At 38.8% G+C, this 25,664-nt stretch overlaps 1 protein-coding gene across 1 annotated transcript; it reads left to right on the top strand.

Moving 5' to 3' along the window:
* Positions 1 to 435: 435 nt before the first annotated feature.
* Positions 436 to 25,389, top strand: ARGLU1 (arginine and glutamate rich 1). Its single transcript, XM_055335910.1, has 4 exons — positions 436 to 933; positions 9,532 to 9,757; positions 12,048 to 12,131; positions 24,533 to 25,389. The coding sequence occupies exons 1-4, from the start codon at positions 587 to 589 to the stop codon at positions 24,695 to 24,697; spliced, it is 822 nt and encodes a 273-aa protein (XP_055191885.1). The 5' UTR covers positions 436 to 586; the 3' UTR covers positions 24,698 to 25,389.
* The last annotated feature ends 275 nt before the right edge of the window (positions 25,390 to 25,664 follow it).

Here is a 25,664-nt window from a genome sequence, read left to right as displayed (position 1 = left end):
GGAAGCTCAGAGAAACCAGGAACCTGCTCAGGGTCACTCTGATACAATATAGGGCTGCCTGAGAGAAATCCAGCTTCCTGGAAAATAATGCACCCGTTCCTGCCGAGGTAGGATTTCATTCTCACCAAAACGTGACGGGTTCATCCGGACGGTGTTGGCATCTCACCCACCGGAAAGCAGGAGTGCACCAAAAGCTCGGGTGGGGACTCCGGCTCCCGAGCGTCCGGCTGGCGCGGGGCTGGCGGAAGGAGCCGAGTGCGCTCGGAAGCGCTCGCTTCGCCTTCGGCGACCACCGTCAGGGGGCGGGGCCCGCGTAGCGGCGCGTCCCGCGCGGGGCATTGTGGGGAGGGCGGCCGGTGCAGCCGCGGCTGCCATCTTAGCAAGTCCCGGCGTTGCGGCCTGGTCGTTGGAGGCGGCCTTCGTGGCGGCCGTCGACCTCAGAGAGCGGTTTAAACTCAGCTGGCTGACAGCTTTCCTCCCCCCGGCCGAGACAGCACGGCCAGCCGGCGTCCGGAGGAGGAAGTGAGGGCCGCGGGACGCGTGCGGGGCCCGGGTCCAGCGGTTAGCCCGAGCGTCGCCCGGAAGGATGGGCCGGTCTCGGAGCCGGAGCTCGTCCCGCTCCAAACACACCAAGAGCAGCAAACACAACAAGAAGCGGAGCCGGTCGCGGTCGCGGTCCCGGGACAAGGAGCGCGTGCGGAAGCGCTCCAAGTCCCGGGAGAGTAAGCGGAACCGGCGGCGGGAGTCGCGGTCCCGCTCGCGGTCCACCAACACGGCCGTGTCCCGGCGCGAGCGGGACCGGGAGCGCGCCTCGTCCCCGCCCGACCGCATCGACATCTTCGGGCGCACGGTGAGCAAGCGCAGCAGCCTGGACGAGAAGCAGAAGCGAGAGGAGGAGGAGAAGAAAGCGGAGTTCGAGCGGCAGCGAAAAATGTGAGCGCCCGCGGGGGGAGGGGCGGGCGGAGCGCCGTGGGGGGTGGGGCGAGGGGTCGCGGGAGCCCGCCCGGGAGGCGGCTGCCGCGCGGGCCGGGGGGCGCAGCCTGCGGCAGGACGGACGCCGGAGCCGGCCGGGACGAAACACCGCGGGGCTTGCGCAGGAGAGGCTGGAAGCGGGGAAAGCGATTTTGGCGCGAGAGCGGAGCAGAGTGCCGGAAGTAGGAGGTGGAGCTGAGAGCGGGGCGGGGGAGCTGCCCGGGCCCGTGAGGGCGCGTGGTGCGCGAGCCGGGATCCTGGAGCCGGGAGCCGGGAGCCGGGAGCCGGGAGCCGGGAGCCGGGAGCCTGGAGCCGGGGGCGGGCCGCGGTGGCGGGCCCGCAGGTGCGGAGCCCAAAGGAAGTCACCCCCGGGATGCGAATTGCCGCTGCCCGGAGCATGCTGCTATCTGGTATCGGAGCGGGCCCCCTCGGGGATAAGACACTGTCGGTGGTCTCCCTGTACACTACTAGCCCTAACCCCCTAACCCCCTAACCCCCCCCCCCCCCCCCGCCGAATGCATTTTCCGTTAGGACATTGCTTTTGTTAAAGATGTCGCGGTTGCGTTTCTTTTTTCGAGCGCTGGTCGGTTTTTTTTTTTTTTATTTTTTTTTCTTTTGTGAGCTGTACAAACAATGCACACGCTTGAAGCTTACAGTCCGATGAGTTTTGGTACTTGAGTTCACCTGCTTAACCACCATCCCAATTAGAACTTACTCCATTTTTATACTTCTTTCCGTTGCTTCATATTCCTTTGTAGTGCAGACCTAAGTGCAATCCTGTCTTCGTTTTTCCCTTTCAGTACACTTTTGTTTAGAAGACATTGGAATATTTGCTTTTATTTTCGCATTGCTCGTATATATGCTCCCTTAATGGAGGGGAAATCAGAGTCCTACATAGTAAGTAAGGTTCCCAACTTGAAGTCACTGAGCACAAGTATTTCTGGAAGAGGCACCTCCCAGGTATCTTTAGATTCAAGAGTGGGTGTAAATAATTCCAGCGTCAGGATCTTTTGGTTTTAAAACGCAGGTTTGGTTTTGGTTTAAGACCATGGTCGTGTGATGCTCTGGGTATTCATTTCCCAAAGCCAGGGGGAAAGGTAGAGTTGGTTTGCCAACTCTCACTGCTTAAACCAGCCGTCTTCCTTGGTTCATGTTTAGAAAGTGCACGTGAGGCGGAAAGTAACTGAATTTAGGGTCTTCCTGAGACAAATACATGTGAATTTTTACATGTTTGGATTTGTGTATTCTAGATTTTCCAGCAGAGTTTGTTTCTAAGAAGCAAAGTAAGGCACAAGAATGTAGCACTAACAATATTACGGAGGAAGCAATACCAGGAGAGCTATTTTGCTGCATACTTTTCCTTTATGTAGAGCTGTAGGTGATCAACATATGAAAACCAAATTCAAGTAATAGTTTCCGAACAAACCTTGATTATATAGAATCCAGGTTTTTTTGGTCTGGAACAAGATCCTTAACTGTGAAAACGTAGCTTTTAAATAAATCTCAACAGATGAACATTTAGAAGCTTACTTAAGGCATCTCTGAGATAATTTTTCCACGTGAAAACAGATGTCCAAAGAGAAATGATTTGCCATTCACTGGAAAGCTAAAACTTGTAGGAAAAATGAAAGGAACCTTGGTATGCAAAGAATAATTAGGAATGTTTAGCAAGCTACACATGAATAGCAGAGACAAAACCCAGGGATTACATGAGAAAATCAGGCAGCTGTACAGTTCCAAGTTGACAGAAGCAGCAAACTACCATTAGCATTTATGAAGGGAGGAGGGGGCAGAGCCAGCAGCCACCTATATACTGAATTCCTCTGTGCCATGCAGTAAGGCTCTCAATACATTACGGTGTGATGTTTTGGGAATAACACGGAGGAAACCATGGAAAGTTACAGGTTTTGGAGCCACAGAAATGGGCATAAATGGTTGTATGTCTACGAGTCTCTCTCTGTGGGTTAGCTCATTTCATTCAGCTAATACTTATTGAACATTTAATAAGTGCTAGGCAAGATGCTAGGGACTGTTAAAGATAATTGAGTTCTCTGAGAACCTTACAGACTTACAAGTAGCTGCATAATAATACAGTGTGGTAAAGTCAGTGATGCTCATGTGACTGTAAAAAGAAAGATCTTAGGTAAGCACCTTAGTTCTCCTAAGGAATGGCTGGTAGATTAAGAGACTGTAAGGTGAGGCATAGGGAAGGTACATGGGGCCCAAAGCAGAGTTCCCTCCATCCCTAGCCGAATAAAGAGAGGGAGGAGGGCAGAATGGCCTTAAAGTCGGGTAAAACAGTGAATGTTGACTGGAAGATGAAGTTACAAAAGTACAAAAATCATGGAGTGACTGGGGAGGTAAATGGTGGGAATCACAAGGAGAGTCTCAAATGCCATATTAAGAAGCTTGGATTTCATCCTAGAAACAGGAAAAGTTGTAAGGAAGTAAACAGTGTTGTCTTTTTTTTTTTCCCCTCCCCCCCCAAAAAAAAAACACAGAATGCTCTAAAAGGATGGCTATTAGAGTAAGGCCACACAGGAGTAGTGAGTGGGTGGTTATTGGAATGGAAAAGAGGGACAAATTTAAGAAAGGTTTAGTGCAAATAAAACTGAATTGGAACATAAAGGAAATTAAACATTAATGTTGGTAATCATGTTTACATTGTGGCAGTTGCACTTCAGCTACGAAAATGTTCAAGTAACTATTTGTGTGGTAGACTGATTAAAATGACAGAAAAGGTGGATAGACACAAAGGAGTTTCCATTTGTTACTTGCACCTTGGGCACTTACATTTGGATATGGTGATATCAAAGGTTGATGGGGGACACTGAAGCCTAGAGGAAATCTTGAGATTAGATGGAGGCAAAAGGGATCCCTGGGTGGCGCAGCGGTTTGGCGCCTGTCTTTGGCCCCGGGGCGCGATCCTGGAGACCCGGGATCGAATCCCACGTCGGGCTCCCGGTGCATGGAGCCTACTTCTCCCTCTGCCTGTGTCTCTGCCCCCCCCTCTCTGTGACTATCATAAGTAAATTAAAAAAAATAAAAATAAAAAAATTTAGATGGAGGCAAAAGAGCAGTTTATATACAGGACTGCAAGAACCTTAGGGAATGTGTGTTGGAGGAAGCAGAGAAGGGATTTCAGAAGAATGCATAGTGTCAGTGTACCTTGAAAGAGGTTCAGTATGAGATGAGAGATGGTGAGACAGCAGAATTAAAATATTCTCTTGGGTTTAACCAATTAGAAAGTTTGTAGTAATACTAGAAACCAGTTGCTTTGCTCTTTACTGTTGTGAGGCCTTGAATAAATCACCTGTAAGCTTGGTTTCTTATTCCTGAAATGGAGATACGGGTCTTGCTTATTATGAAGATCAGAAATAGTGCATTGGAAGTATCTAGACATAGTTGGCATATAATGGGCATTAGTAAATAATTTGTATGATATGCTTTATGTGCATGCAGCCAGATTGAGCCTGGTTGAATTTAAGAAGTGATCTTATGAGTTGCTACATTAAGACAGTGAAAGGCAGACCTTAACATTTAAAAACACTTCTTTTCCTCATTTTTGAATAGCTAATACATAATGTTGCAAAATTGAGTTCAAAAGTTCTACCTCTCTTCTCTTCCCTGTGTCCCAACCATTCAGTGTAGTTCCCCCTCCTTATCATTTTTTTATGTATTCTTTTGAGATGCTTTGTGCATATCGAAAAAATGAGCAGCTGTAAATGACTTCAGCAAATCAGGAAATGTTAATGGTATAATTTTACTGTAGCCTGTGATAATCTGAGTTTGTGAATATGCTTAGGGTTTAACTGCGTGACAGACTGAGAGCCATCTAAATTAACGTATCTAAACTGAACTGGGATCTATATGAGTGATTCCTAGAATACTTGAAGAGCTCATTGTGAGAGCAAAAAGCACTTTTTATGAGCAAAGTCAGTATGTGGAACTATGTATTTCATGAAAGTTAGGACTTTAAGACCTTGTATTAGGACGTAAGATCTACCTGATGTTAATAAGAACCTGTAAGTTTTTAAAGTGACTATTTTGATACTTAAATCTTTCTGCATGGGACCCCCTGGGTGGTTCAGCGGTTGATCCATGGCCTTCAGCCCAGGGCGTGATCGTGGAGTCCCTGGATGGAGTCCCACATCAGGCTCGCGGCATGGAGCCTGCTTCTCCCTCTGCCTGTGTCTCTGCCTCTCTCTCTCTGTGTGTGTGTGTCTCTCATGAATAAATAAAAATTTTTTTTTTTAAAGATTTATTTATTTATGATAGAGAGAGGCGGAGACACAGGAGGAGGGAGAAGCAGGCTCCATGCCGGGAGCCCCATGCGGGACTCAATCCCAGGACTCTAGGATCGCTCCCTGGGCCGAAGGCAGGCGCTAAACCGCTGAGCCACCCAGGGATCCCCATAAATAAAATCTTCAAAAAAAAAAAAATCTTTCTGCATACTTTTGCCTTTCATATTTGTCCTGGAGAAACCATCTAGGGTAGTATAGTGCTTAAGAGTCTACCTAGGTTGGGAGTCATCTCAGCAAAATGCAATGTGCTGGAGCCCAGCTAGTAAACTATTCCTATGCCAGAGGAACCATCAGGGATTGTAGCCAATGACATGGTGTATAAAGCTGTTGGCACAGTATTTGGTACCAAGTAATAAGGAATTAATGCTGTTTGCTGATGTTATGAAGTACTTTCTAGAAGTAATCTCCTAGGGTTGAGTTTGTACATTTTAAAATATTTCTATGTATATTAATATATTTAAAGTAATATTACCAGTTGCTGTACAGTCATATCATACTCTGCTGCATTGCCGGGCCTCTGCTGTTTTAATAGTTGCCATTTTAAATGGATTGTGACAGTATTTTTAAAATTCCTGAAAATAAGGAGAAAATGGAGGCTTAATGTTATATATACTGATTCCATTGAAAACTTGAAGATTCATTGGTGGCAAAAATTCTTGGCAAGGGAATATATTCAGCAGAGGAGCCTGAGGAAAAGATTAGGGACCCTGAACATCTTTTAAAGTGACAGCTCTTGTGGGAAAAGTTTGAAGGAGTGGATAGGCAGTGACATTAAATGTTTGTCTTCTTTCTATCAGGTGCTAATGACCCAAAGTGTTTGTGGTGGTTGTTGGTGTTGTTGTTCCGTGTGGAGAGAAGGGAATTGAAGCATTATTGAGCATAACTTTTCAGGGCAGAAACTGAAAAATTTCTGTAAAACTTTTTTTCTGATTACTGAAGTAATTTTAACCGTACTAAGAATAACAGCAACAGCAGAAAATTACATTCTTGATAAACTTGTAGGAGAACAAACCTGCTGTGGCATCCTGACCTTGCTTGTCTCCACGTGGGACCCAGTAGCAAAGCCTAATTACAATCGTGGTGCTATGTCCTGTGGTTCCTCTGGGAACAAAGGGAGATAAGCAGCCTTGTGAGAAACTCCACTAGGGCATTTCTCATCCTCCCAGTTTCTTTTGAGCTTGGGACTTTCCACTTGCCTTCCCCTCTGGGCTATAAAACCACTGAGCTGTCCTTAGATTTGACTGCGAAGCAGCAGAGCAGCCCACTGAATATACCTCTATAGCGTGTCATCTGGGCCTTGTGGTTTGGTGTCCAGGGGTGGCACCAGTGACTGCTCACACCATGCTGACCTGGCTTTTGCTGTAAGTTATAAACTATTTAGGCTTGTTTTCTCCTTACTGACCAAGTGTGTGGAAATGTGGCCCTATTAGCCTTTGTTCTACTGCTATTACTTAGGTACTGCTTGGAAAAAACCCTGAATATGAATCAGGTCTCTTGCATCTTTACCATATTCCTAAGTTGTTTGGCAACTTTTCTACTGATAAGCTAACCCTAAAGCTTTATCCCGTTCTTTGCTCCTTTTTTGCTTTGTGTTGAAAATTTTATTTTATTTTTTTAAAGGTTTTATTTATTTATTCACAAGAGACACAGAGAGAGAGATAGAGGCAGAGACACAGGCAGAGGGAGAAGCAGGCTCCACGCAGGGAGCCCGACGTGGGACTCGATCCTGGGTCTCCAGGATCAGGCCCTGGACTGAAGGTGGCCCCAAACCGCCGAGCCACCAGGCCGTCCCTGTGTTGAAAATTTTAATTGAAACTGTTATATATTGTCTTTCAGAGTTGAATTGTACTATTTTTGACCTTTTAAAAAAGTTTCTTTTTCGCCTACTTTACATTTACTAATGTTGTAAGAACCAACTAGCAAAAGTATATTTGTGCCGGTGGTGTATACTCCTAAAACTTTGTTATGTAAACTTTCCAACGTATGCAGAAGTAGAGCCTGGTCTGCTGAATCTGGTTAATGGGTATTATATATTTTATATTCTCTTTGGATGAAATAGAGAAAATTTCTGTATTTGAAAAGTAGTTTGATTTCTACTGAAATCACTGCCTGATTTCTTTTAGATATTTCTGGCAGTTCATTCTAGTATTGGAGTGGGTAGCTATTCTCTTATTGCAATTTGATAAAGTCTCCTTGAAACTACCTTAAACTGCATTTTATTAGAAGTTCAAAAGGAAAAGAAGCATAGTTAGGCTTTCATATCTTTTTAAATAAAAATCACCAATAATGTAGTATTGGGAGGACATATTTAAGAAACAAGCAACAGAATCTGCAGAATGGGTATCGCATATATCTAGAACCTAAAATAGTTTTTTCAAATAGCTACTATCTCGACAGAAAAACAGCTTATAAATGCAGAAACTGAAATAAATTAGAATGTTAGACAGAAATACTGGTGTTAGTATGGTATCTCTGTGAATACATAACAGGAGTTGAGAATAAAAGCACTTCAGTGGGAATTGAATCAACCCCCAAAATAGAGTTTAGTTGAAGTGGATTGGGGTGTTTAAAGGTCACTTAGACACTATAAAGTCTTTGCTAAACACATAAATTGAATGACTGGCTCATACATATTTATGAGTCATCAAAAGATATAAAGGTTACAGGTTGTATTTAATTTTGTGGATTGTGAGGAAGTTGAAGCATAACTAATAAATAGGTCTCTTAGGATTTAGATATACTTCTAGAGCCTCTGAATTTATTAGTTCAGCAGAAATTGTCTCAAATAGTGCAGTTCAATAGAAAATACAATGTGAGTTACATCTGTAATTTAAAATTTTCCAGTAGCCACATTAAAAAGAAACCAGTGAAATTAATTTTAGTGTATTCTCAATCTTTCTTAAGATGTCATTTTAACATGTAACCAAATAAAAATATTTGTAAGATATTTTTAATATTTTTCATTATGTTAATCTTCAATTCAGACTAGACACATGTGACCGAGTAGCTATCATTTTGGGTATCAGTGGTATGAAATGTGCATGGTTTTCACCTGTGCCTTGATAAATGTCAGTATATTCAGTGTGGAATTTCATTTTGAGTGATGAAGTTGTTTTATAATATCTAAATGTGATTAAAATAGTTAAAACAGTATCATGCTTCATTGAACTTTTTATTAGAACTGGTGATATATTTTCATCCATTTTCCCATTTCTTGAAGAGTTTTTATTTTTTATTTATTTTTTATTTTTATTTTTTTAAGATTTTATTTATTTATTCATGATAGTCACAGAGAGAGAGAGAGAGGCAGGCAGAGACACAGGCAGAGGGAGAAGCACTAAACCACTGCGCCACCCAGGGATCCCAAGTTTTTATTTTTTAATTTTATTTTTTAATTTTACTTTTTTTTTAGATTTTATTTTTTATTTATTCATGAGAGAGAGAGAGAGAGAGAGAGAGAGAGACACGCAGAGACACAGGCAGAGGGAGAAACAGGCTCCATGCTGGGAGCCCGACTCGGAACTTGATCCTGGGAGCCCGACTCGGAACTTGATCCTGGGACTCCAGGAGGATCGCGCCCTAGGCCAAAGGCAGGCGCTAAACCGCTGAGCCATCCAGGGATCCCCTCTTGAAGAGTTTTTAATTGAAAATCAATTAACCAAAGAAGGAAAAGCTACAGTAAAAGGTGTTAGGTTCAGAACCTGAATTATGTTCGTCTGTATTTTCGATAAAAGCTACACTGCATTGCCTTAGCAGTCTGAGTCTGTATTTATGTTGATTTTGCTGGTGGGGGTAGGGTGGGGTGAACTTTATCATCTGAATTGCTTGCTATATAATATTTTCTCCTGACTTCTCTGTAGTTCAGCCCTTGTACTGAGTGCATTGGCAAATGATAAATCCATACACTTAACAGCTTGTTCTTTGATTATAGAGTTGATTGTGACAGTCTAGAAAATAGACTTCTTTCAGATCTCTTCTATAGTTCCTAAATTAAAACTAATTAAGCTCTTTGTGTATGTATATATACTAGTCCTTTTGTATTTAAAGTCATAGAAAACAAATATTTCATACTCATTTGGATTTCTGTATCCCTTAACATTTTGATATCTATCTAGTATTTCCTTGAATGTTGCATGAAAACGAATTCTAAAATACAAAGTCATGCTGAAGGCTTTATAGACTTACAGCTAGTTTTGTTTTCGTTGTTCGGTTTACTTACATTATCTAAGTCATTCTTTTCCACTCTGTTTGCTAGTCGGCAGCAGGAAATAGAAGAAAAACTCATCGAGGAAGAAACAGCACGAAGAGTGGAAGAGTTAGTGGCAAAAAGGGTAGAGGAAGAACTGGAGAAAAGGAAGGATGAAATCGAGCGAGAAGTTCTCCGAAGGGTGGAGGAAGCCAAGCGCATCATGGAAAAGCAGTTGCTCGAAGAACTCGAGCGACAGAGACAAGCTGAGCTTGCAGCACAAAAAGCCAGAGAGGTAACGCTCGGTCGTTTGGAAAGTAGAGACAGTCCATGGCAAAACTTTCAGTGTTCGGTGTGCCTCCTGCTCAGTTCAGAAAGAGATGGAATACAGACTCATTCCTTTCTCATCTAAACTTAACATTGCTGCGAAAGTTAATTTTTTAGCCTATTGAGAAGTGCTGACTGATATTTAAAAGTTATTTTCATAAAACGTATTCAAGGATACTTTTTGATTTAATGGAACTGGCTTACATATTTGAGAAGTGTTTGAAACTTTTGCCATGGCTGCAGGACTTAAATTCTTTTTTGGGAGGGTTGGGGGAGACAGGGAGTGGTGAAAGGGAGATGGTTAAAATCCACCTGTGGATATGTATTCTTCTTTTCTGTGTATCATTCTTACTGCCTAGACTGTGAGAGGCTGTTTGCCTTCAGTCAGATTACAAAGAGCAGGGCCTGACATTGAGTGACAGCACCTGCTTTTGATACTTAGGTTTTCTTGCTCTTCTTTTTGTCCTCCTTTATCCTCACCCCTTACCCCGAATCCTGCCTCAACACAATGGACTAATTCTAGCACTCTGATCATAAGGCCCTCCATTTTCCTAATGTGTTTCAAAGAATCTTTTTAGGAAAAATGTCCAGATCATTCATCCACTTTTTTAGTATCTACTAACAACTCCTTTTTTTCTCTAGAGAGTTATGAAGGAACAGGTTGTCCTTGTCTGGAGTCAAGCTAAACACATGATTTGTTTTATCAGCAGCTGGAGCAGAAGTTGAAAATGTCTTTCTGTGAGACAGTAATTTGCTACTGAAGCTTTCTGGCTTATTTGCACTGATTACTCCAGGTTCCTAAAACTCATTGAAAGTCACTGAAACACTCAAGGCAAATTACTTTATGGCACTGAGTGTCCCTTGACATAGTTTGCATAATGAGTATGGATTCCATTGGTGTGTGCCATAGAAAATCCTCTAGTTACATTTTCTTGAACTTAAATATTTGACTCAAAATATGTGTCTCATCATTGTTAATCTTGGTATTATGGACAAGTTGGCATCATATTAAATCTCTCTTGTTTTCCAGTAAGCTTAGCTTTTCTAAATGCATTTTCCCTTGTGCTGTCTTTAAGTAGATACACGTGTCTATATTTGGTAGCTATCACAGACTGTGCAATTGAATGTATGAAATTTTATTTACATCAGTGCTTTTAATCATGAAGATAATTTTGGAGTAATGGTGCTGTCTTGTAGCGAGTTATTAATCATAGGAAGATTTTTTTCTCTTCATTTGCTTTTTGTTTCATATTAACAATTTTTTTTTTTACACGGACACTACCCTCTGACAGTCTTTCCAAATATTAAAATCATTTGAATATGTATGCTGTGATCTGAACACTGCCCAAACCATCAAGCAATCTTCATATAGTTTGCATTATAAAACCTCATTAAATTCTCCAATAAAAAAATAAATTACAGAATTTTATTTCCGGACCATGCACCCCTTGGATTCCTGAATTTCAGTTCAGACTGTAGATGACAAGATAAGCTGCCTTTAGAAATTGTCAACATCTGAATGTTAAGTCCATTTTCCCCATGGAAGAGCCCTTAGTTCCATGAAGTATGGATTACCATTTGTATTTTTCACTAACAGTAAATGTATTTTTCTTATTAATTGTTTGCCTTAGGAATGATGAATTACATTTTTTGTTCCTTCTTACCATAAACATCTGCATTCCTCAGCTCAGCCTTCCTTGTATGTTGTTTCTTTATAAATGGTTGAGCTGCTGATGCAGGTATTGCCAAGCTAACAGTACAAATCATTTTAAAGAGGAAGCTGGCGCGTATGGCAGCCGAGGAGCACACTCTGCAGGACACTGGACAAGACAGTAAATATTCAACTTTTAATGCTGATTAAAGGAGTATAGGTAAAGAATACGTAGGTATACATAATTGGTGAGACAAATATTCACTTTATTTATATTTTATATATTATTTTTTAATTTGGTAAATACTATCCAGTTTTGTAGTTGTCCTTGTTGATTTGTGTGATATTAAAGTATTAGTAATAATTGCCAGGAAACTATCATTAGGGAGGGTTTAGTCGGTTGCTGTTTGGACTGGGAGGGATGATTTAAATTTCGTGCTAGAAACAAATTTTAGTGGCTGCACAGTTTATCATTTGTCAGACAGAAGGTGGCTATAAAGCTACCCTCTAAGTCAGATCAAAAAAGTTCAGAGGAAGATTAGTAAATATTTATCAGTAAAAATAAACATTTTATTTTTCTAACATCTAAACATGTCCTCCCCTTTAGGAGGAAGAACGTGCAAAACGTGAGGAGCTAGAGCGAATACTGGAAGAGAATAACCGAAAAATTGCAGAAGCACAAGCCAAACTGGTGTGTATGAAGTGTACATTTGAAAAATATTTGATGTTTGTTTTACTTTTTCAGAATTTGTGAAATCATTTTGTGCTCAATGGTTGACTTCTAAGTTTTTCGGGTCTATTTTCAGAGAGTTGAGGAAAGAGCAGGAATGGTTGAGTAGATTTTAGCGCATGTCTTCTGGAGGACTCTATTGTGGGGTAATCCAGAAATTTACTGAATCTGGAGAAAATTCTAAAATTTGCGGTGGTTTAAAACAGGTTTCCTGGGAGAATTGTACTCTCCCCATCCCAGAGATTTTTCTGTCTTAACCCCATTTACATTTTTATGCCTAAATAATAGCAATGAAAGTTGTGAAGTATTTAAACTAAAATGCAGTATTTCGCTTTACCTTAGTTAGCTTATTACTTACTAATTACTAGGTAAAGTAGATAGCATATGTTTGATAATAAGTGTACCAGATTAATAAGCTCTTTTCCTATTCTGAGACTGTAATCTAGTAAGGAGTACAGAGGCTGAAGCAATTATGTTCTAGGGATATAAAAGGTGATGCAGAGAGCAATTTAAACATTTTAATAAGGAAGCCAGTGTAAGATACTGAAGTGATTTTTTTTTTTAAAATAGAAAAAAACTAATCTCTGCCGCTTCCATTTTTCTTTTCAGTTCTGTTTTTAGTATTTCTGAGTTTTTGTTTTCTTTGTTTTTAGCACAGACTAGCATTTAAAGTATAGTAAAGAAGAAAAGATTTTTGGTGTCCTAGGGTTTTCCATTTAAGAGTATGTATTTTGAAGCAGTCTTGGTATGATGAAGAAAGCTAGAATTAAAGGACTGTGGATATAAAGAAGCCAAAGTACAAAAGGAGGATAGGCTTTGGAAGGAAAAAGCTTTCTTTTCCCTATGAAGGTACCATCTAGGAATTCTGCTTCCTCAAGCAGAATATAAGTCAGAGATAGAAGAAAATGTACTTAGGTTGAATGGGAGATGAGTGCTATTTAGTGCCCAGGAATAGAGACAGGACCTAGGGTGCGACTCTTGGTTCTAGACATCTTGGAAAACTTTTGTCTAGTTAGAAATATGTTGAGAATAATACAGATACAGTCATAGGAAGACATTTGCTGCTAAGTCCTACTTTGCCAGGGAGAAAGCAAGTTGTAAGCTCCAGGTAAACGATTTAAAAAAAAAAATTCTGTGAGTTTATAAAGGCACAGGAAACGATCTGAATTGGTCTAAGAATTAATTGACAGTGGATCCCAGTGAGAACAAGGGCAAAGGTAGACTGTATGTAACGTGTCTTGTAGTTGATAAGAATGTAAAAAGTTAAAATTATGGGGCAATAAGTTCTAAAGCATGATATTTTTAAAGATAGCTTATTACCCCAGGGAAAAGCAATACTGGAAATACCCTAAACAACTTAGCGTGACACTGTGGATTCTTAGCTAATGAACGTAATGAAAGGAAAGACTTAATCCTGCTTTCCCCATGAAAAGATCTTAAAATCTGTTAAGGTAGAAAAAGCACTCTGAATGATGATGCACTGCGAATGGATGAGGAGTCATTGTAAGATGTATCACTACATGTTCATTAATTAGTATGTGATAATGCCTTTTTTAGTGATTCTGCATAAGATGAAAATCTCAGTGCAGGTAGGTGGAATTAAAATGAAAAGTGTGAACCTTAATTTTAGTTTAGAAGGTTGAGCTTTGAAAGATAAATACAGTGTGGGTTTTTAAGGCATAGATATTTCCAGAAGGGAGGAACAGTGTAGTTGGTATTTGAAACATTGAACTAGAATTTCCAAGCTGGTGGAATAGAATTTCTCTTAGAACATGATAAAAGATTGGGTAGCGCAGTAGTTCAATTTTTGGGTGGCCTGAAATGCCAAGATTGTGACTTCTAGAAGAGAGCTCCTCAACTTGTTAGGCCCTGCCAAGATCCTTTCTGATCCTTTCTGATAACTGTCGGGGTGCCTAGAGAAACTTGGTTGGGCACTTCATATTCCTCTTGGCAGCTTTTTTTGTTTACCCACGTGGACCTTAAAAATAGGACTTTCTGTGTGTCATTACTGGGAAAAGATTAGCAAGCTTATTCTAGAGCAGTGCTTCTCGAGTGGTGGTAATTGGCCAATTTTTGTTCTTTTAATCCTGATTTGTCTCAGACCTCTACTTTTGCAAGATATAATTAAGATGAATTATTAGAAAAATGAGGTCAAGTGGCTATAAAAGCTTCTAAAACACTCCTGGTTTCTGCATATCTTGTTGTGGATCCATTCTGGTTTGCAAACTGTTGCTGATTCATGGGCCATACTTAGACTAGCTCTATTCTAGAACATTTGACTTTGATAGACTGTATTGTACAGTGACACTGTTTTGACTGCATGTTATATCAGTAAGACTTTAGTGAAAAGATATCTTGAAGAAAAGGAGTTTGAATTTGAGAATATTTGGTAAGGATTTGAATGTAACTCATTTTTTTCCTGTGTATGATAAAGTTGGAAGTTTTAAGAAATTATTGTCCATGTTAAAGAAAATTAATTTTTACTTGGTTCTATTGGTAGGGAGTCCATATACTTGCAGGGAAAGTCAGAGAAGTCAAGAAAATGTTGTTGCATAAAGATGCCAGGCACATACAGAGATTTCTTTCATTTTTGTTGTTCATTCCTCATCCTCTCAATTTTGAGCAAGTTCTTTAATCTTTTTACACATGTATTAGGAAATATTACGTGGAATATATTGAATACTCCTTTAGAAGAATAGATATTTAAGAAAGAGAGGGAAGTATGCTAGTATTTTAGAAACATGGGACTTGTCCTGAGTATGTCAGTAGTGGTAGTTTTTCTTGTTGCAACAGCAGTTTTGTTTGCTTTATGACATAATAAATATGCTAGAAATGTGGACTGGTTCATGTGATGCATTCTTACTTCTAGAAGGCAAAGGAGGAAGAGAGGGAGTAGCCAACCTTAACTTCACATACTCTATATTGAGAAGTTATTATATGTAAAAAAGCAATTTGGAGATAAAAATTGACAAGACGTTAAGTTTTTAAAGTATTTAATGTATTAATGGTAGACCCAAGGACAATCCAAAGAAAAGTTAACAAGTAATATGGAGGTATTTGGTAGTGGTATGGATGTTGTGGGGCAATTGACATAATCGCCCTGGAATGCCTGGTAAATCTTCCTGGAAGAGATGCCCATGAGCCAAGCCTCAGTGGCCAGTTAGGAATTGAATTTATGATGGGGGCAGGACTGTGAGGAAGCTTGGCAAAGGCCTTTCTGGGATTTCGTAGCATTAGAAAAAAGGCAAGAGTGTAGGTGCTCTCAGGATGGTGGGCTAGGCAGTAGTAGCTATAGTAGTAAACCAGCTTTCTGTAAGAGTAAGAAGTTTGTGAGATAAGTAATGGTTGATGCAGTTTGAAAGCAGATTAAAGATAGGTTAGAAAAGTTAGTACCCTGAGGGAGATTTCTTAAACATTATAACCATGGAAGTATAATACAACAGTTTCTTACAAGTCAGTAAAGAAGACCCAACTCCCTAATTGAAAAAGAAAAGTGGGAGATGTAGAAGAGAATTCACACAAGTGAAAAGTGCTCTAATAAATTCTTGAAAATATATCCCAGTCTCCCAACTTCTGTAGGAAAACAAAGAAATGATCTCTTCCTTTTCATTTTCTGTAATACTACATACCAATAAAAAGACTTTTTTTTTCCTCATTAACACCAAGTGTTGGCAAGAATAAGGTATAAAGAAGACTTTTTTATATGGTGATGGAGGTAGTTTATAATGGCTATGACCAGTTTAGAAAATGACACTGTATCAGTAAATATCTGGAACCTTAAATCTATTTCTAAGAATCTGGTGAAAACTGAATCAGATACAAATACGGTAATAAAAAAAAGATTCTCACAATATAATTTAGAGTAGTGAAGGTTTTTAGATGAATTATAACATGTGCTTACAGCTGGTTTTTCCTGTAGTCAAAAAGTATTTGGTAATACAGGAGAAATAGCTAAATACAAAACTTATGTATACATTATGATCCTGGTAACTTGAAAAATATATTTGCACATTTTAGTAGATGGAAAATATGCCAAAATGCTAAAAATAGTTATCTCTAATTGGCAGTAGACTTATATGTAACTTTATACTTTTCTCTAGTTTGTTTTAATACAACTAACATCACTTTTGTGATCACATAAAAATAATTAGTACAGAAAGTAAATTTAAACCACACTTTGAATGGACTTTTAAGTTGGTCCTTGTTAACAAAAGTTCAGATTGATGGCAGTGATGATCGTAATAAGGAATTCATTAGCTTAGCCACATGGGCTCTCTCAGATGTGAATTCTTACAAGGTGCTCCAGATCAAAGGTAGTTTTTGCTCACATGCCAAATTGTTTGTCAAGATGCTTGATTTTATCTGTCCAAAAGGAGGCAGAAGAATATTAATCAACAGACATGCTTAATTTATAAAATCAAACAAGAACTAATTCACATGTGGTTTGGCTTGAGTGGACTTGGCCTTTTGGCAGATTGGATTATACTTCTGGGTTAGTATTGGCAGTGCACAACTATCTTCAAATACTTGAAAGGCTGTTTTGATACAATAGAGAATTTTAATTTTTAAAAAATTGTTAAAAATAGTACCTAAATTTTTTTTTTTTTTTTTTTTGCTCCTCTTTTCCACACAAGTTTTTTTTGTGATGTGCCTGGGAAAAGCCAAGCGCAGGTACTATTGTGGTATGTGTAAGAATATTACTTACTCAGAAAGTGAGACGGACTTAAGAAAAGTTAACAGGTATTGTGGAGTTAATTGTCCTTCCAGGAGGCTGTATCAGTAGAAAAAAATGATCCTCAAACTATGAATTGGTGAATGAAGCTGGTAGTAAAATGGAACCTGGTTAATTTGCATTTAAATACCTGAACTATAATCAGAGACTGACAACTTCTAATAAAATTAAAAAGTTTACATTATAATGATAAGGTAAAATTAATCTTAACTGGGAAACATTCTTTGAAGTTGTTTTTTTTTTTTTTTAAGTTTTCTTTATTTATTTGAGAGTGTAAGCACACAAGCTGGAAGGACAGAGAGAGAGGCAGAATTCCAAGCAGCCTCCATGCTGTGCACTAGGCTGATGTGGGACTTGATCTCACCACCCCAAGAGCGTGACCTGACCTGAAATGAAGAGTTGGATGCTTAACCGACTGAGCCACACAGCTGTCCCTGAAATTTTAAATTATCAGCAAATCATAAGTTTGAGACTTACAGTGTATTTCTATTCTTTACTATTGAAAATAGTTTTCTCCTTACCCACTTGCCAAATAGGAAGATTTACCATGTTTCCAAGTGGACTATATGTGAAATGTGTTCCACATACTTAAACCAGATCTCACTTGGCAGTTAAGAGATATCTCTGGATCTCCAGAGAATGCCCCTCCATCCCCAAACAAAAACTATTTATGTAGTATATGTCCATATTATTTATATATATTATATATAAACATAATATATATAATATATGTCCATATTATATATAAAAGGTAACCTTGATTGTTACCTATTGTGGCCCCCAGAAAAGGGCCTTTTTAGGTTAAAGATCTTGAAGAGGTTATCCTGGATTAACAACCTCACTCACATACCATTGTAAGAAGGAAGCAGAGGGAGTTTTTTGTTTTGTTTTGTTTTTTTAACCACACAATGCACACAGGAGAAGGCTGAAGACAGAGCAGAGAGAGATTTGAAGATTCTGGCCTTGAAGATTGGAATGATGTGAGAAGATGAGGAATCCTGGCAGCCACCAGGAGCTGGAAGAAGCAAGCAATAGACTTTCCCCTAGACCCTCTTGAGGGAGCATGGCCCTGTTGACACATTGATTGTGGACCAGTGATGCCGATTTCGGACTTCCAACATCCAGAATAATTTTATGTTATTTTGAACTATATAGTTCGTGGAAATTTTTTGCCTAAAAATGTGGAAGTAGTTTTGAAGTTGGATAGTTAGAGCCTGGAAGAATTCTGAGGCACATGATAGAAAATACCTAGGCTGCCTTAAAAAAAGACTGTTCATAGAAATATGGACTTTAAAGGTCAGGGCTTAGACACAAATGAGGATGGTACTGAAAACTAAAGGGAAGGAGGTAGAAAACCCAGGTGAATTGTGCCTTATGGTTATGTGGAAGGTGCTTTTTTAAGTGTTGAACTTACATGTGTAACTGAAAGTATTTCTAAGTAAATTGTGGAGTACAATCTGTTTTCCTCTGGCTGTTGATAGTAAAATTTGAGATCTATTGAGATAAATAGGGGAAATAACTGATAGGTATAAAGGAATGAGCACTTTATGTTTGGAGAAAATTTTATCCTTTTTAGATTACAAAAAATGCTAAAGTTAGTTTTAGTGTTAGAAAAATTCTGGAAAGAAGGCCAAGGGTATGGCTGGACAGTCATTTGCTAGGGCTGAAGAGATTACGCATGTGACTCATAGGTTCCCTGATTTTGTTCCAGTGATAATGATTTGGGACTTCTTTGTCTCTGGAATAAATTTCTGTTCTCTTAAGGTATCCAGTTTATGGTACTTTGTTACAGTGGCTATAGGAAACTAATACAACCAGGAAAAGAATAGGGCATTTATACTAAAGTGAGCGTGTATAAGTTGAAAGAGCTCAGTACTTAGGGTGGTTAGTTCTGATATATGTGCGCATTGTAAGAAACAGACAAATATGGCATGGCGCCAACTGTAAATGTTCATTAAATATTTTAATTTGAAATGAAATGGTGGTGAAGTTACCGAAGGATGTTTAGTCAGTGAGAGGCTTGTTTTCAATTGATAAGATAAGCTCATTTAATGTATTTTGAGCAACATTTTTTTTTTAAAACTTTCTAGATGTTAGTGTATTGGCATTGTATAGGGTGGCTTGAAGGAAAGAATGTCAACCAGAAACCCATTGAAAGCCCGTCAGAAGATGGGGCTTAAATGGTAAGGTGGAAGTAGAAACTAGAGACAGTATAAACTTGGTGAGCGATAAAGGAGGAGGGGAGTATAGAGGAAGAAAGTGGAGGAAAGAGCATGGAGAGAAAATCTGGTATAGGAACCAGAGAAGATGTCATCATGCTGACAACCAAGTGTCAGCAGGCATTTAGGAAAATATCCACCAAAGGGAATGAATGCCCAAGACAAACAACTTTTTTGAAAGAAAAAAAATTAGGGTATAGAAGATGCAAAGAACCATATCTGGATGAGATCATTTTTTCTGAAATTTTGGGACATAAATGATAAAATCCTGAAGGTATGAGATTGCTCTTTGGCAGCATTATCTCCAGAGCTCTGGAGGACAGGGGTTCTTTGTTGTGTTGAATATCCCATGCTGATCTCAACTTCAGTCCCTTCTTGAGGTTGTTGTCTCCACTCCAGATAATATCGGCTCTCAGGAGACATTATACAGTGTTGAAGTTCCAAAAATATATTCAAGATTATAAATATATTTAACAATTGGGTAACTAAATTGAGAAGGAAAGGGGCTAGGAGGAGTGGCTGGTGGTATGAATTCTCTTTAGGTGATAGCAAATAATATCCCATAAGGATAGTATATACTATAAGGAGGTAACTGTCAGAATAACCAAATCGCCAGTGGTGGGGATTGCTTTTTTTAATTCTCGAAAGTTTTTTTAACCTTGTACATTAATAACTTTAGAAATTTTTTTTGATCCATAGTTTGCTAAGCATCAGAACTAATTATATCAAAATTTTAAATATTTTTTCATTGTTTATCTAACGTAGATATACATTACACTAGTTGTAGAAGGGAAGATGAATCAAAGAATTAAAATGATAAATGTCAGAGTGGAACAGGATGTGTTTCTGGGAAGGTTAAAATGCAGAAATTCATATTTCTGAGTAGTGGTAATATTTCCTAATTGAAATATTTTTCATTCTTTCCTATCATTTCTGTAATCACTTCTGATAAATATTTCTCTCCTTGTATTTTTAAAATTTTGTAAAATATATATCCATATATATTTTAAGTAGAGAGTAGTAGATTTCAGCATCTTTATTTGCTGAAAGAAACTGCTACTAAGGATCACCTTGATGTATAGTTATAGACAGTGTAAGAAAGAAATGCTTGGAAAAGAGTAATTTTTTTCAAAGATTTTATGTATTTGAGGGGGAGACACAGATAGCCAGAAAGAGCACAAGTGGGAAGGAGAGGAAGAAGGAAGAAGCAGGCTCCTAGCTAAGCAGGGAGCCTGATGTGGGGCAGGCTCAGTCTCAGAACCCTGGGATCATGACGTGAGCCAAAGGCAGACATACCTAACCAACTCAGCCACCCAGGTGCTCACCCCACCCCACCCCCCAAAGAGTAATTTTAATAACAGAACCAGAACCTCTGGGTAAAGGCAGGTGGGGCAAAAGGTATTGGGAGAGTAGATCTTCTGCTAGAATGGTATATTTTGGTTATAGTATTGAATCTCACCAATCACTCTCTGAGTGAGGTGCAGGGGTAAAAAGTCAACTTTGTGAGGGTCCTGGACTTAATGGCTAGAAAGGCCCACTCTAATTTCATGGCTTTCGTATTGTGGATGTTAGCTTCTCTTGGGTCCCCATGTAATCCTTGTAGGAGAACTTAGTATTGTTCATATGTATGAATAGACATGCACATATGTGTCTCCCCCACCCCCATCCCATTGGAATAGTTCTTTTACACACATTTGAAACAACACAAGGGTAGAGGAGTAGTGGATATTCCGACGAGTGTGGTCATCAGAAAGGAAATGGCATGTCAGACAGATTACAGAGTGATGCTGGAGTTTAGAAGATCACCTAGCAAATTAAGGTAGAAGGTCAAACCTTCTAGATGGATATTCATCATTTGAGAGCCACTATATTAATAAAGTAGATGGCTTTGGGTTTTGCTCAACTAGTCTGTTTTTGTCCCAGTGTGATTGAATAGCGTTTATGCTTCATTTAAAGCTATAATGGAAGAAAGTACAAATGTTTGTACATAAAGACAGGTAAAAAAAAAAAAAAAAAAGACAGGATATTCCCCTGCTTACTTCATTTTTAAAAATCCTTTCATTATCAGATACTTACAATAGGCAATATATGCTTAGTAGTACTAAGGGTGAACCAGAGAAATTAAAGCTCCCCTTCTACACACACACACACGCACATATTTGTAGACCTGAATGAATTTGAAACTTTTTCTTTACCCAATCTAAAGTTAATTTCAGTGCAAAATTAGTATTTCCTATCTGTTTGAAATGACTTTGCTTTAAAAAATCTGGTTCGTTTTTAATTTAGATAATGTAATCACATCAAATTTATTCTTTAGAAAAATAAAGGGGTTATATCTCTTTTTCCCTATCCACCTACTTTTCACTGCCATGTCCAAAGGTATATTCAATTTTGCCTTTGTTTAGAGTTTAAAATGGAGATTTTGGCAGATACAAATAGGTGTATTTTAATTCTCCCTTTTTTGCAGAGAAACAGCGTACTATATATACTATTTGGGACTTTGCTTTTCTTAACAGTATAACTTGGGGATTTTTCCATTTCAGATTTAGGGATTCCTATTTTTTGTTGTGTGGTTTTTTTTTTTTTTTTTTTAAACACAGTATTATACAGATTTTCTGCAACTTAATAGTCCCATACTGGGGAATATTTGGCTTTTTCCAGTCTTTTGCAAGCTGTGTTGCATTAGAAAACTTTGTTCAGTTTTGCATGTTACGCAAATGTTATTTATAAGATATATTCCAGGAAATTCATTTGCTGGGGGTAAAAGCATTATAATGAAGATAGAACTTTGGTAATTAGTGCCGAAGTAGTTTTCATAAGATAGTATTGTGTATCTTTTGAATTTGTCAACATGATAGGGTGAAAACTACTGTGTAATTTTAATTAGATTTCTCTTAAGAGTTAGGTTGTGATGTCCAAGCCTTTTCTTTTTCAAGATTCTAATCTGCTTTCCTAAGGGCTTAGTTAGAACAATAGGGAACAGTGAATCTGGGTATTTATATTTGTAAGCGTTTCCCAGGCACATGGACACACACAGTAAGGTTCTTTACCTTGATTTAATTGGACTTGCCAAGCTCTTATTCCAAATGTATGATGATTTGTTAAAACTGGATAAAGTAATTGGCATATGAATTCACTAAATGATTATCAGTGGAAGTCTAAGCACAAAAGTGGTGGTTTGAAACGGATGTACAGGTAGGATTTCAGTAGAAGGAAAGAATGGTGTGAGCAAAAGGAGAGGGGGAGGCAGGATAGAAAAGCAAGCACAATTTGAGAAATTATACACAGTGGGAGCCAGATTATAGAAAGTCTTAAATAGTATGCTCATTTGGGAAGTGGGGCCATATTCTATACATGGTGGAAGTCACGGGAAGTTTAAGGGCATGTGAGAATAGAACAATGTTCCAAAAATGGTGAGACTGGTAGCATTCTGCAGGGTGAATGAGGAGACTGGGATGGGAACAAGGAAATTCAGTGAGGTCTCTTAAGGGACTTGGGACCCTGCACTGGTGTGGTGGCCATGGGTATGGGGCTCCAGATGAGACATTGTAGTGGAAAAGGGAACATAAAGGATGGATTAACCCAACTGGTTGGCTGTCTGCTTGTGTCAGGGAAGAGGGAGGAGACAAGTTACAGAATGTGGGTGGTGGTAGGGAAGGTAGTAGAAAGAGCTGATTTATTTTAAGGTTAGATTTGAGGGGTATCTTGGACATGTTGAATTTCGAAGGCACCTGGAGGTCTCCCTGGTCTATGTCCAGTAACTATACCTACTCGACAGCTGTAGCTTAGGAAAAGAGTCTGAGAGATGGAAGATTTGTTTCACCTCTCTGTTGGGTTTTCCATCTTGCCTGCCGACCAAATTCTTTCTCTTTAAATTTGATCTTCCTCATCTTTGACCTTTACTGGATTACAGTGGATTTGCCCCACCATTTGTCTTCTACCTATTTGTCTACATCACCACCATCCTAAAGTAAAATAAACCTCTTCATGTTACTTATGTATTTTAAAAGCCAGGGTTTTTAAAAATACTTTATGTTGTATACCAGAGTCCATTGCTTTTCCCATCTTCACCATAAAGCCTGTAATGCAGTCACATCTAATGTTACTATTTCTGAGCGAAAAACATATCAGTGGAGACAAACAGGAGTGATGAGTTGGAGAACCTGAATGTTTTGAACAGCCAGTGTCTCATATTCAAGAATATGTGGGAGAGGAGAAAATTTTTAAAAGACCTAATAACTAATAAGTTCAAGTGAACAGAAGAATGAATAAAGAGATCATTAAGCATTGTAGTTCTGACCATCTAGAAAATAATTTTAGTAAAATAATGGAGATGGAAGCAATGACTTTAAAATCTGACTTTTGAAAATAGGAAAGCATTTAGAGGATGCAGTGAATGTTTTAAGATGAAGGTCAGATGGGAAACAAAGGAAAACAGTGATCACTGAGATTTAAAAACTCAAGGTTAGAGCAGCTTCTCTCAACCTTGGCCCAATTAACATTTGGGGTTGGGTAATTCTTTGTTCTGATGGCTGATCTGTGCATTGTAGGATGTTTAATATTTTTTAATAACATGCCTGCCCTCTGCCCACTAGATGCCAGGAGCTGGCACTCATTGCCTCATGTTCCTGGGAGAGGGGAGGGGTAGAGCTACACCTCCGTGAGAAATAAGGAAGTGAGCATGGAGTTTTTGGGAGGCCAAAGGAGAAGCTTGAGGAGGGAGAATGAGAATGGCCTACATTTTTTTCGATAAAGATGGAAAATGCATAGACAGCCCAGGAAGAGAGTTGGTTCCCTAGACTGTGAGGTAGTTGAGGCACTGCCAAAGTTAACTACACCAGTATCTGCTGAAACGGAAAAGCATTCTCTAGTCAGCGAGTTGAAAGATTGTGAATTTTTTTGTCTTCAGAGAAAGGTGTCTTTAGTATTTCTTGGTTATATATTGACAATGTAATGTAGCCCCAGTAGAGGTTTTTTCCTTAACTTTTTGTCTTTAACTGTGAATCTAATAATTGGTAGGTAACCTGTTCTTTGAGTACATTGATGCCTTGGTTTGTAATTGCCAGTCTTCATGTGACACACTGAAAGTGTAGATAAAATAGGTAATTGGGCAAAATCTATTCTGATCTTAAGACAGGATTTTAGAAATTTCCATTTTCAAAATATGTGTTTTTTTTGTGATTTTTTTAAAACATATTTTCATAAAACCACATCAGAAACTATAGGTAGAATTAGTAAGGAGTTCTATTCTAATTCCTCGGTGTTTTGTCCTTGATCGCTTTATCGCTTTGTGTGTGCACGAAGGCAGATTTCATTCAACATGGTGTCGTCTGTAAGCTGTCATCCCCCAGTATTGTTAGTACAAGACATGATATTCAGAGAAAGTTTTAATGTTCACTTTTAACTTTCAGGCTGAAGAGCAGTTGAGAATTGTTGAAGAACAAAGAAAGATTCATGAGGAAAGGATGAAACTAGAACAAGAGCGGCAACGTCAACAAAAAGAAGAACAAAAAATTATCCTGGGCAAGGGCAAGTCCAGGCCCAAACTGTCCTTCTCTTTAAAGACCCAGGATTAAACTGCAAACTCTGAACTTTTTACAAAGAAAAATGGAAAAACTTTGTATGGTAGCTTCATGTTGAAGTGGTTTTTTGTTTTTGTTTTTTTTTTGTTTTGTTTTTTGTTTTTTTTTTTTTTTTTTTTAATTTGGAAAATCTGGAAAACTTAGCTTGTTCTAATAGGGGCTATGCTCTGCATTCCTCCCCCCCCCCCTTTAACTTCCATTAAGTCAGATCCTTATCAGATCATTATTGTCTTCTAGAAAGTGATCTATTTTTCATCTGTTTGGATTCTTCATTAGTGATCCGCAGAAGAGCAGATCACTTTGTAAACTGTGGATGGTCTGATAAGTTTCTACTGGCCCATTGACTTCAGAGTTATACTCTGCCTATTACATCATAATGCTGGTTTTGCTGACTTTTTGTTTTTTTATATATTTATAAAAAAAGAAAAAGTTGGAAATTGCATTGGAAGCTCCCAGGGTGTTACTGGACCTGTGTGGTGTATTGTTAACCAGTGTCCTTGTGATACCGTTGCTCTTGATGTTCCTGATACAGGTAAGGAAACAGTCGGTCAGCTCTGGTACAAGATATATATACAGTTCAGTATTGTCTCTGTTCAGTTTGTTTTTATTTCATTGACAAAGTCAAACCAGCATTCCCCATTGTGTAAATAAATGATTTTGCTGAATAAAGTAAAGTCTTAAATTCATATGTCGAAGCAATTTTTTTTAAAGTTCTGTTAAGTCTTGAGGGTGGTTTACTTTTTGATGGTCAACAGTTTAGAAATCATAGAACTATGCTATATTTCCTCATTTATACTTTTAACATAGGATTTATATGTACATTAAATATACTCATGAACTAGTATTTAATGGCTATTTTTACAAATACCTAATACCTAATTTATGCTGCTATGGCAATTAAGACATCAGTATTACCTTTAAGAAAGACTAAGCACCCAGAAGAATTAAAATCTCAATCCTG

The sequence above is a fragment of the Nyctereutes procyonoides genome, unplaced genomic scaffold, assembly GCF_905146905.1.
Source record: "Nyctereutes procyonoides isolate TBG_1078 unplaced genomic scaffold, NYPRO_anot_genome, whole genome shotgun sequence".
NCBI classification, from domain to species: Eukaryota; Metazoa; Chordata; class Mammalia; order Carnivora; family Canidae; genus Nyctereutes; species Nyctereutes procyonoides.
The sequence above is the reverse complement of the archived record's forward strand: the minus strand, read 5'-3'. Positions and strand labels throughout refer to the sequence as shown.

What these genes read in the sequence shown, in the direction of transcription:
- ARGLU1 (XM_055335910.1), top strand. Translation starts at nt 587, where the DNA reads ATGGGCCGGTCTCGGAGCCGGAGCTCGTCCCGCTCCAAACACACCAAG. An exon ending in CAGCACAAAAAGCCAGAGAG is followed by an intron (nt 9,758 to 12,047) that starts GTAACGCTCGGT and finishes CCTCCCCTTTAG; the next exon opens with GAGGAAGAACGTGCAAAACG. An exon ending in CAGAAGCACAAGCCAAACTG is followed by an intron (nt 12,132 to 24,532) that starts GTGTGTATGAAG and finishes TTTAACTTTCAG; the next exon opens with GCTGAAGAGCAGTTGAGAAT.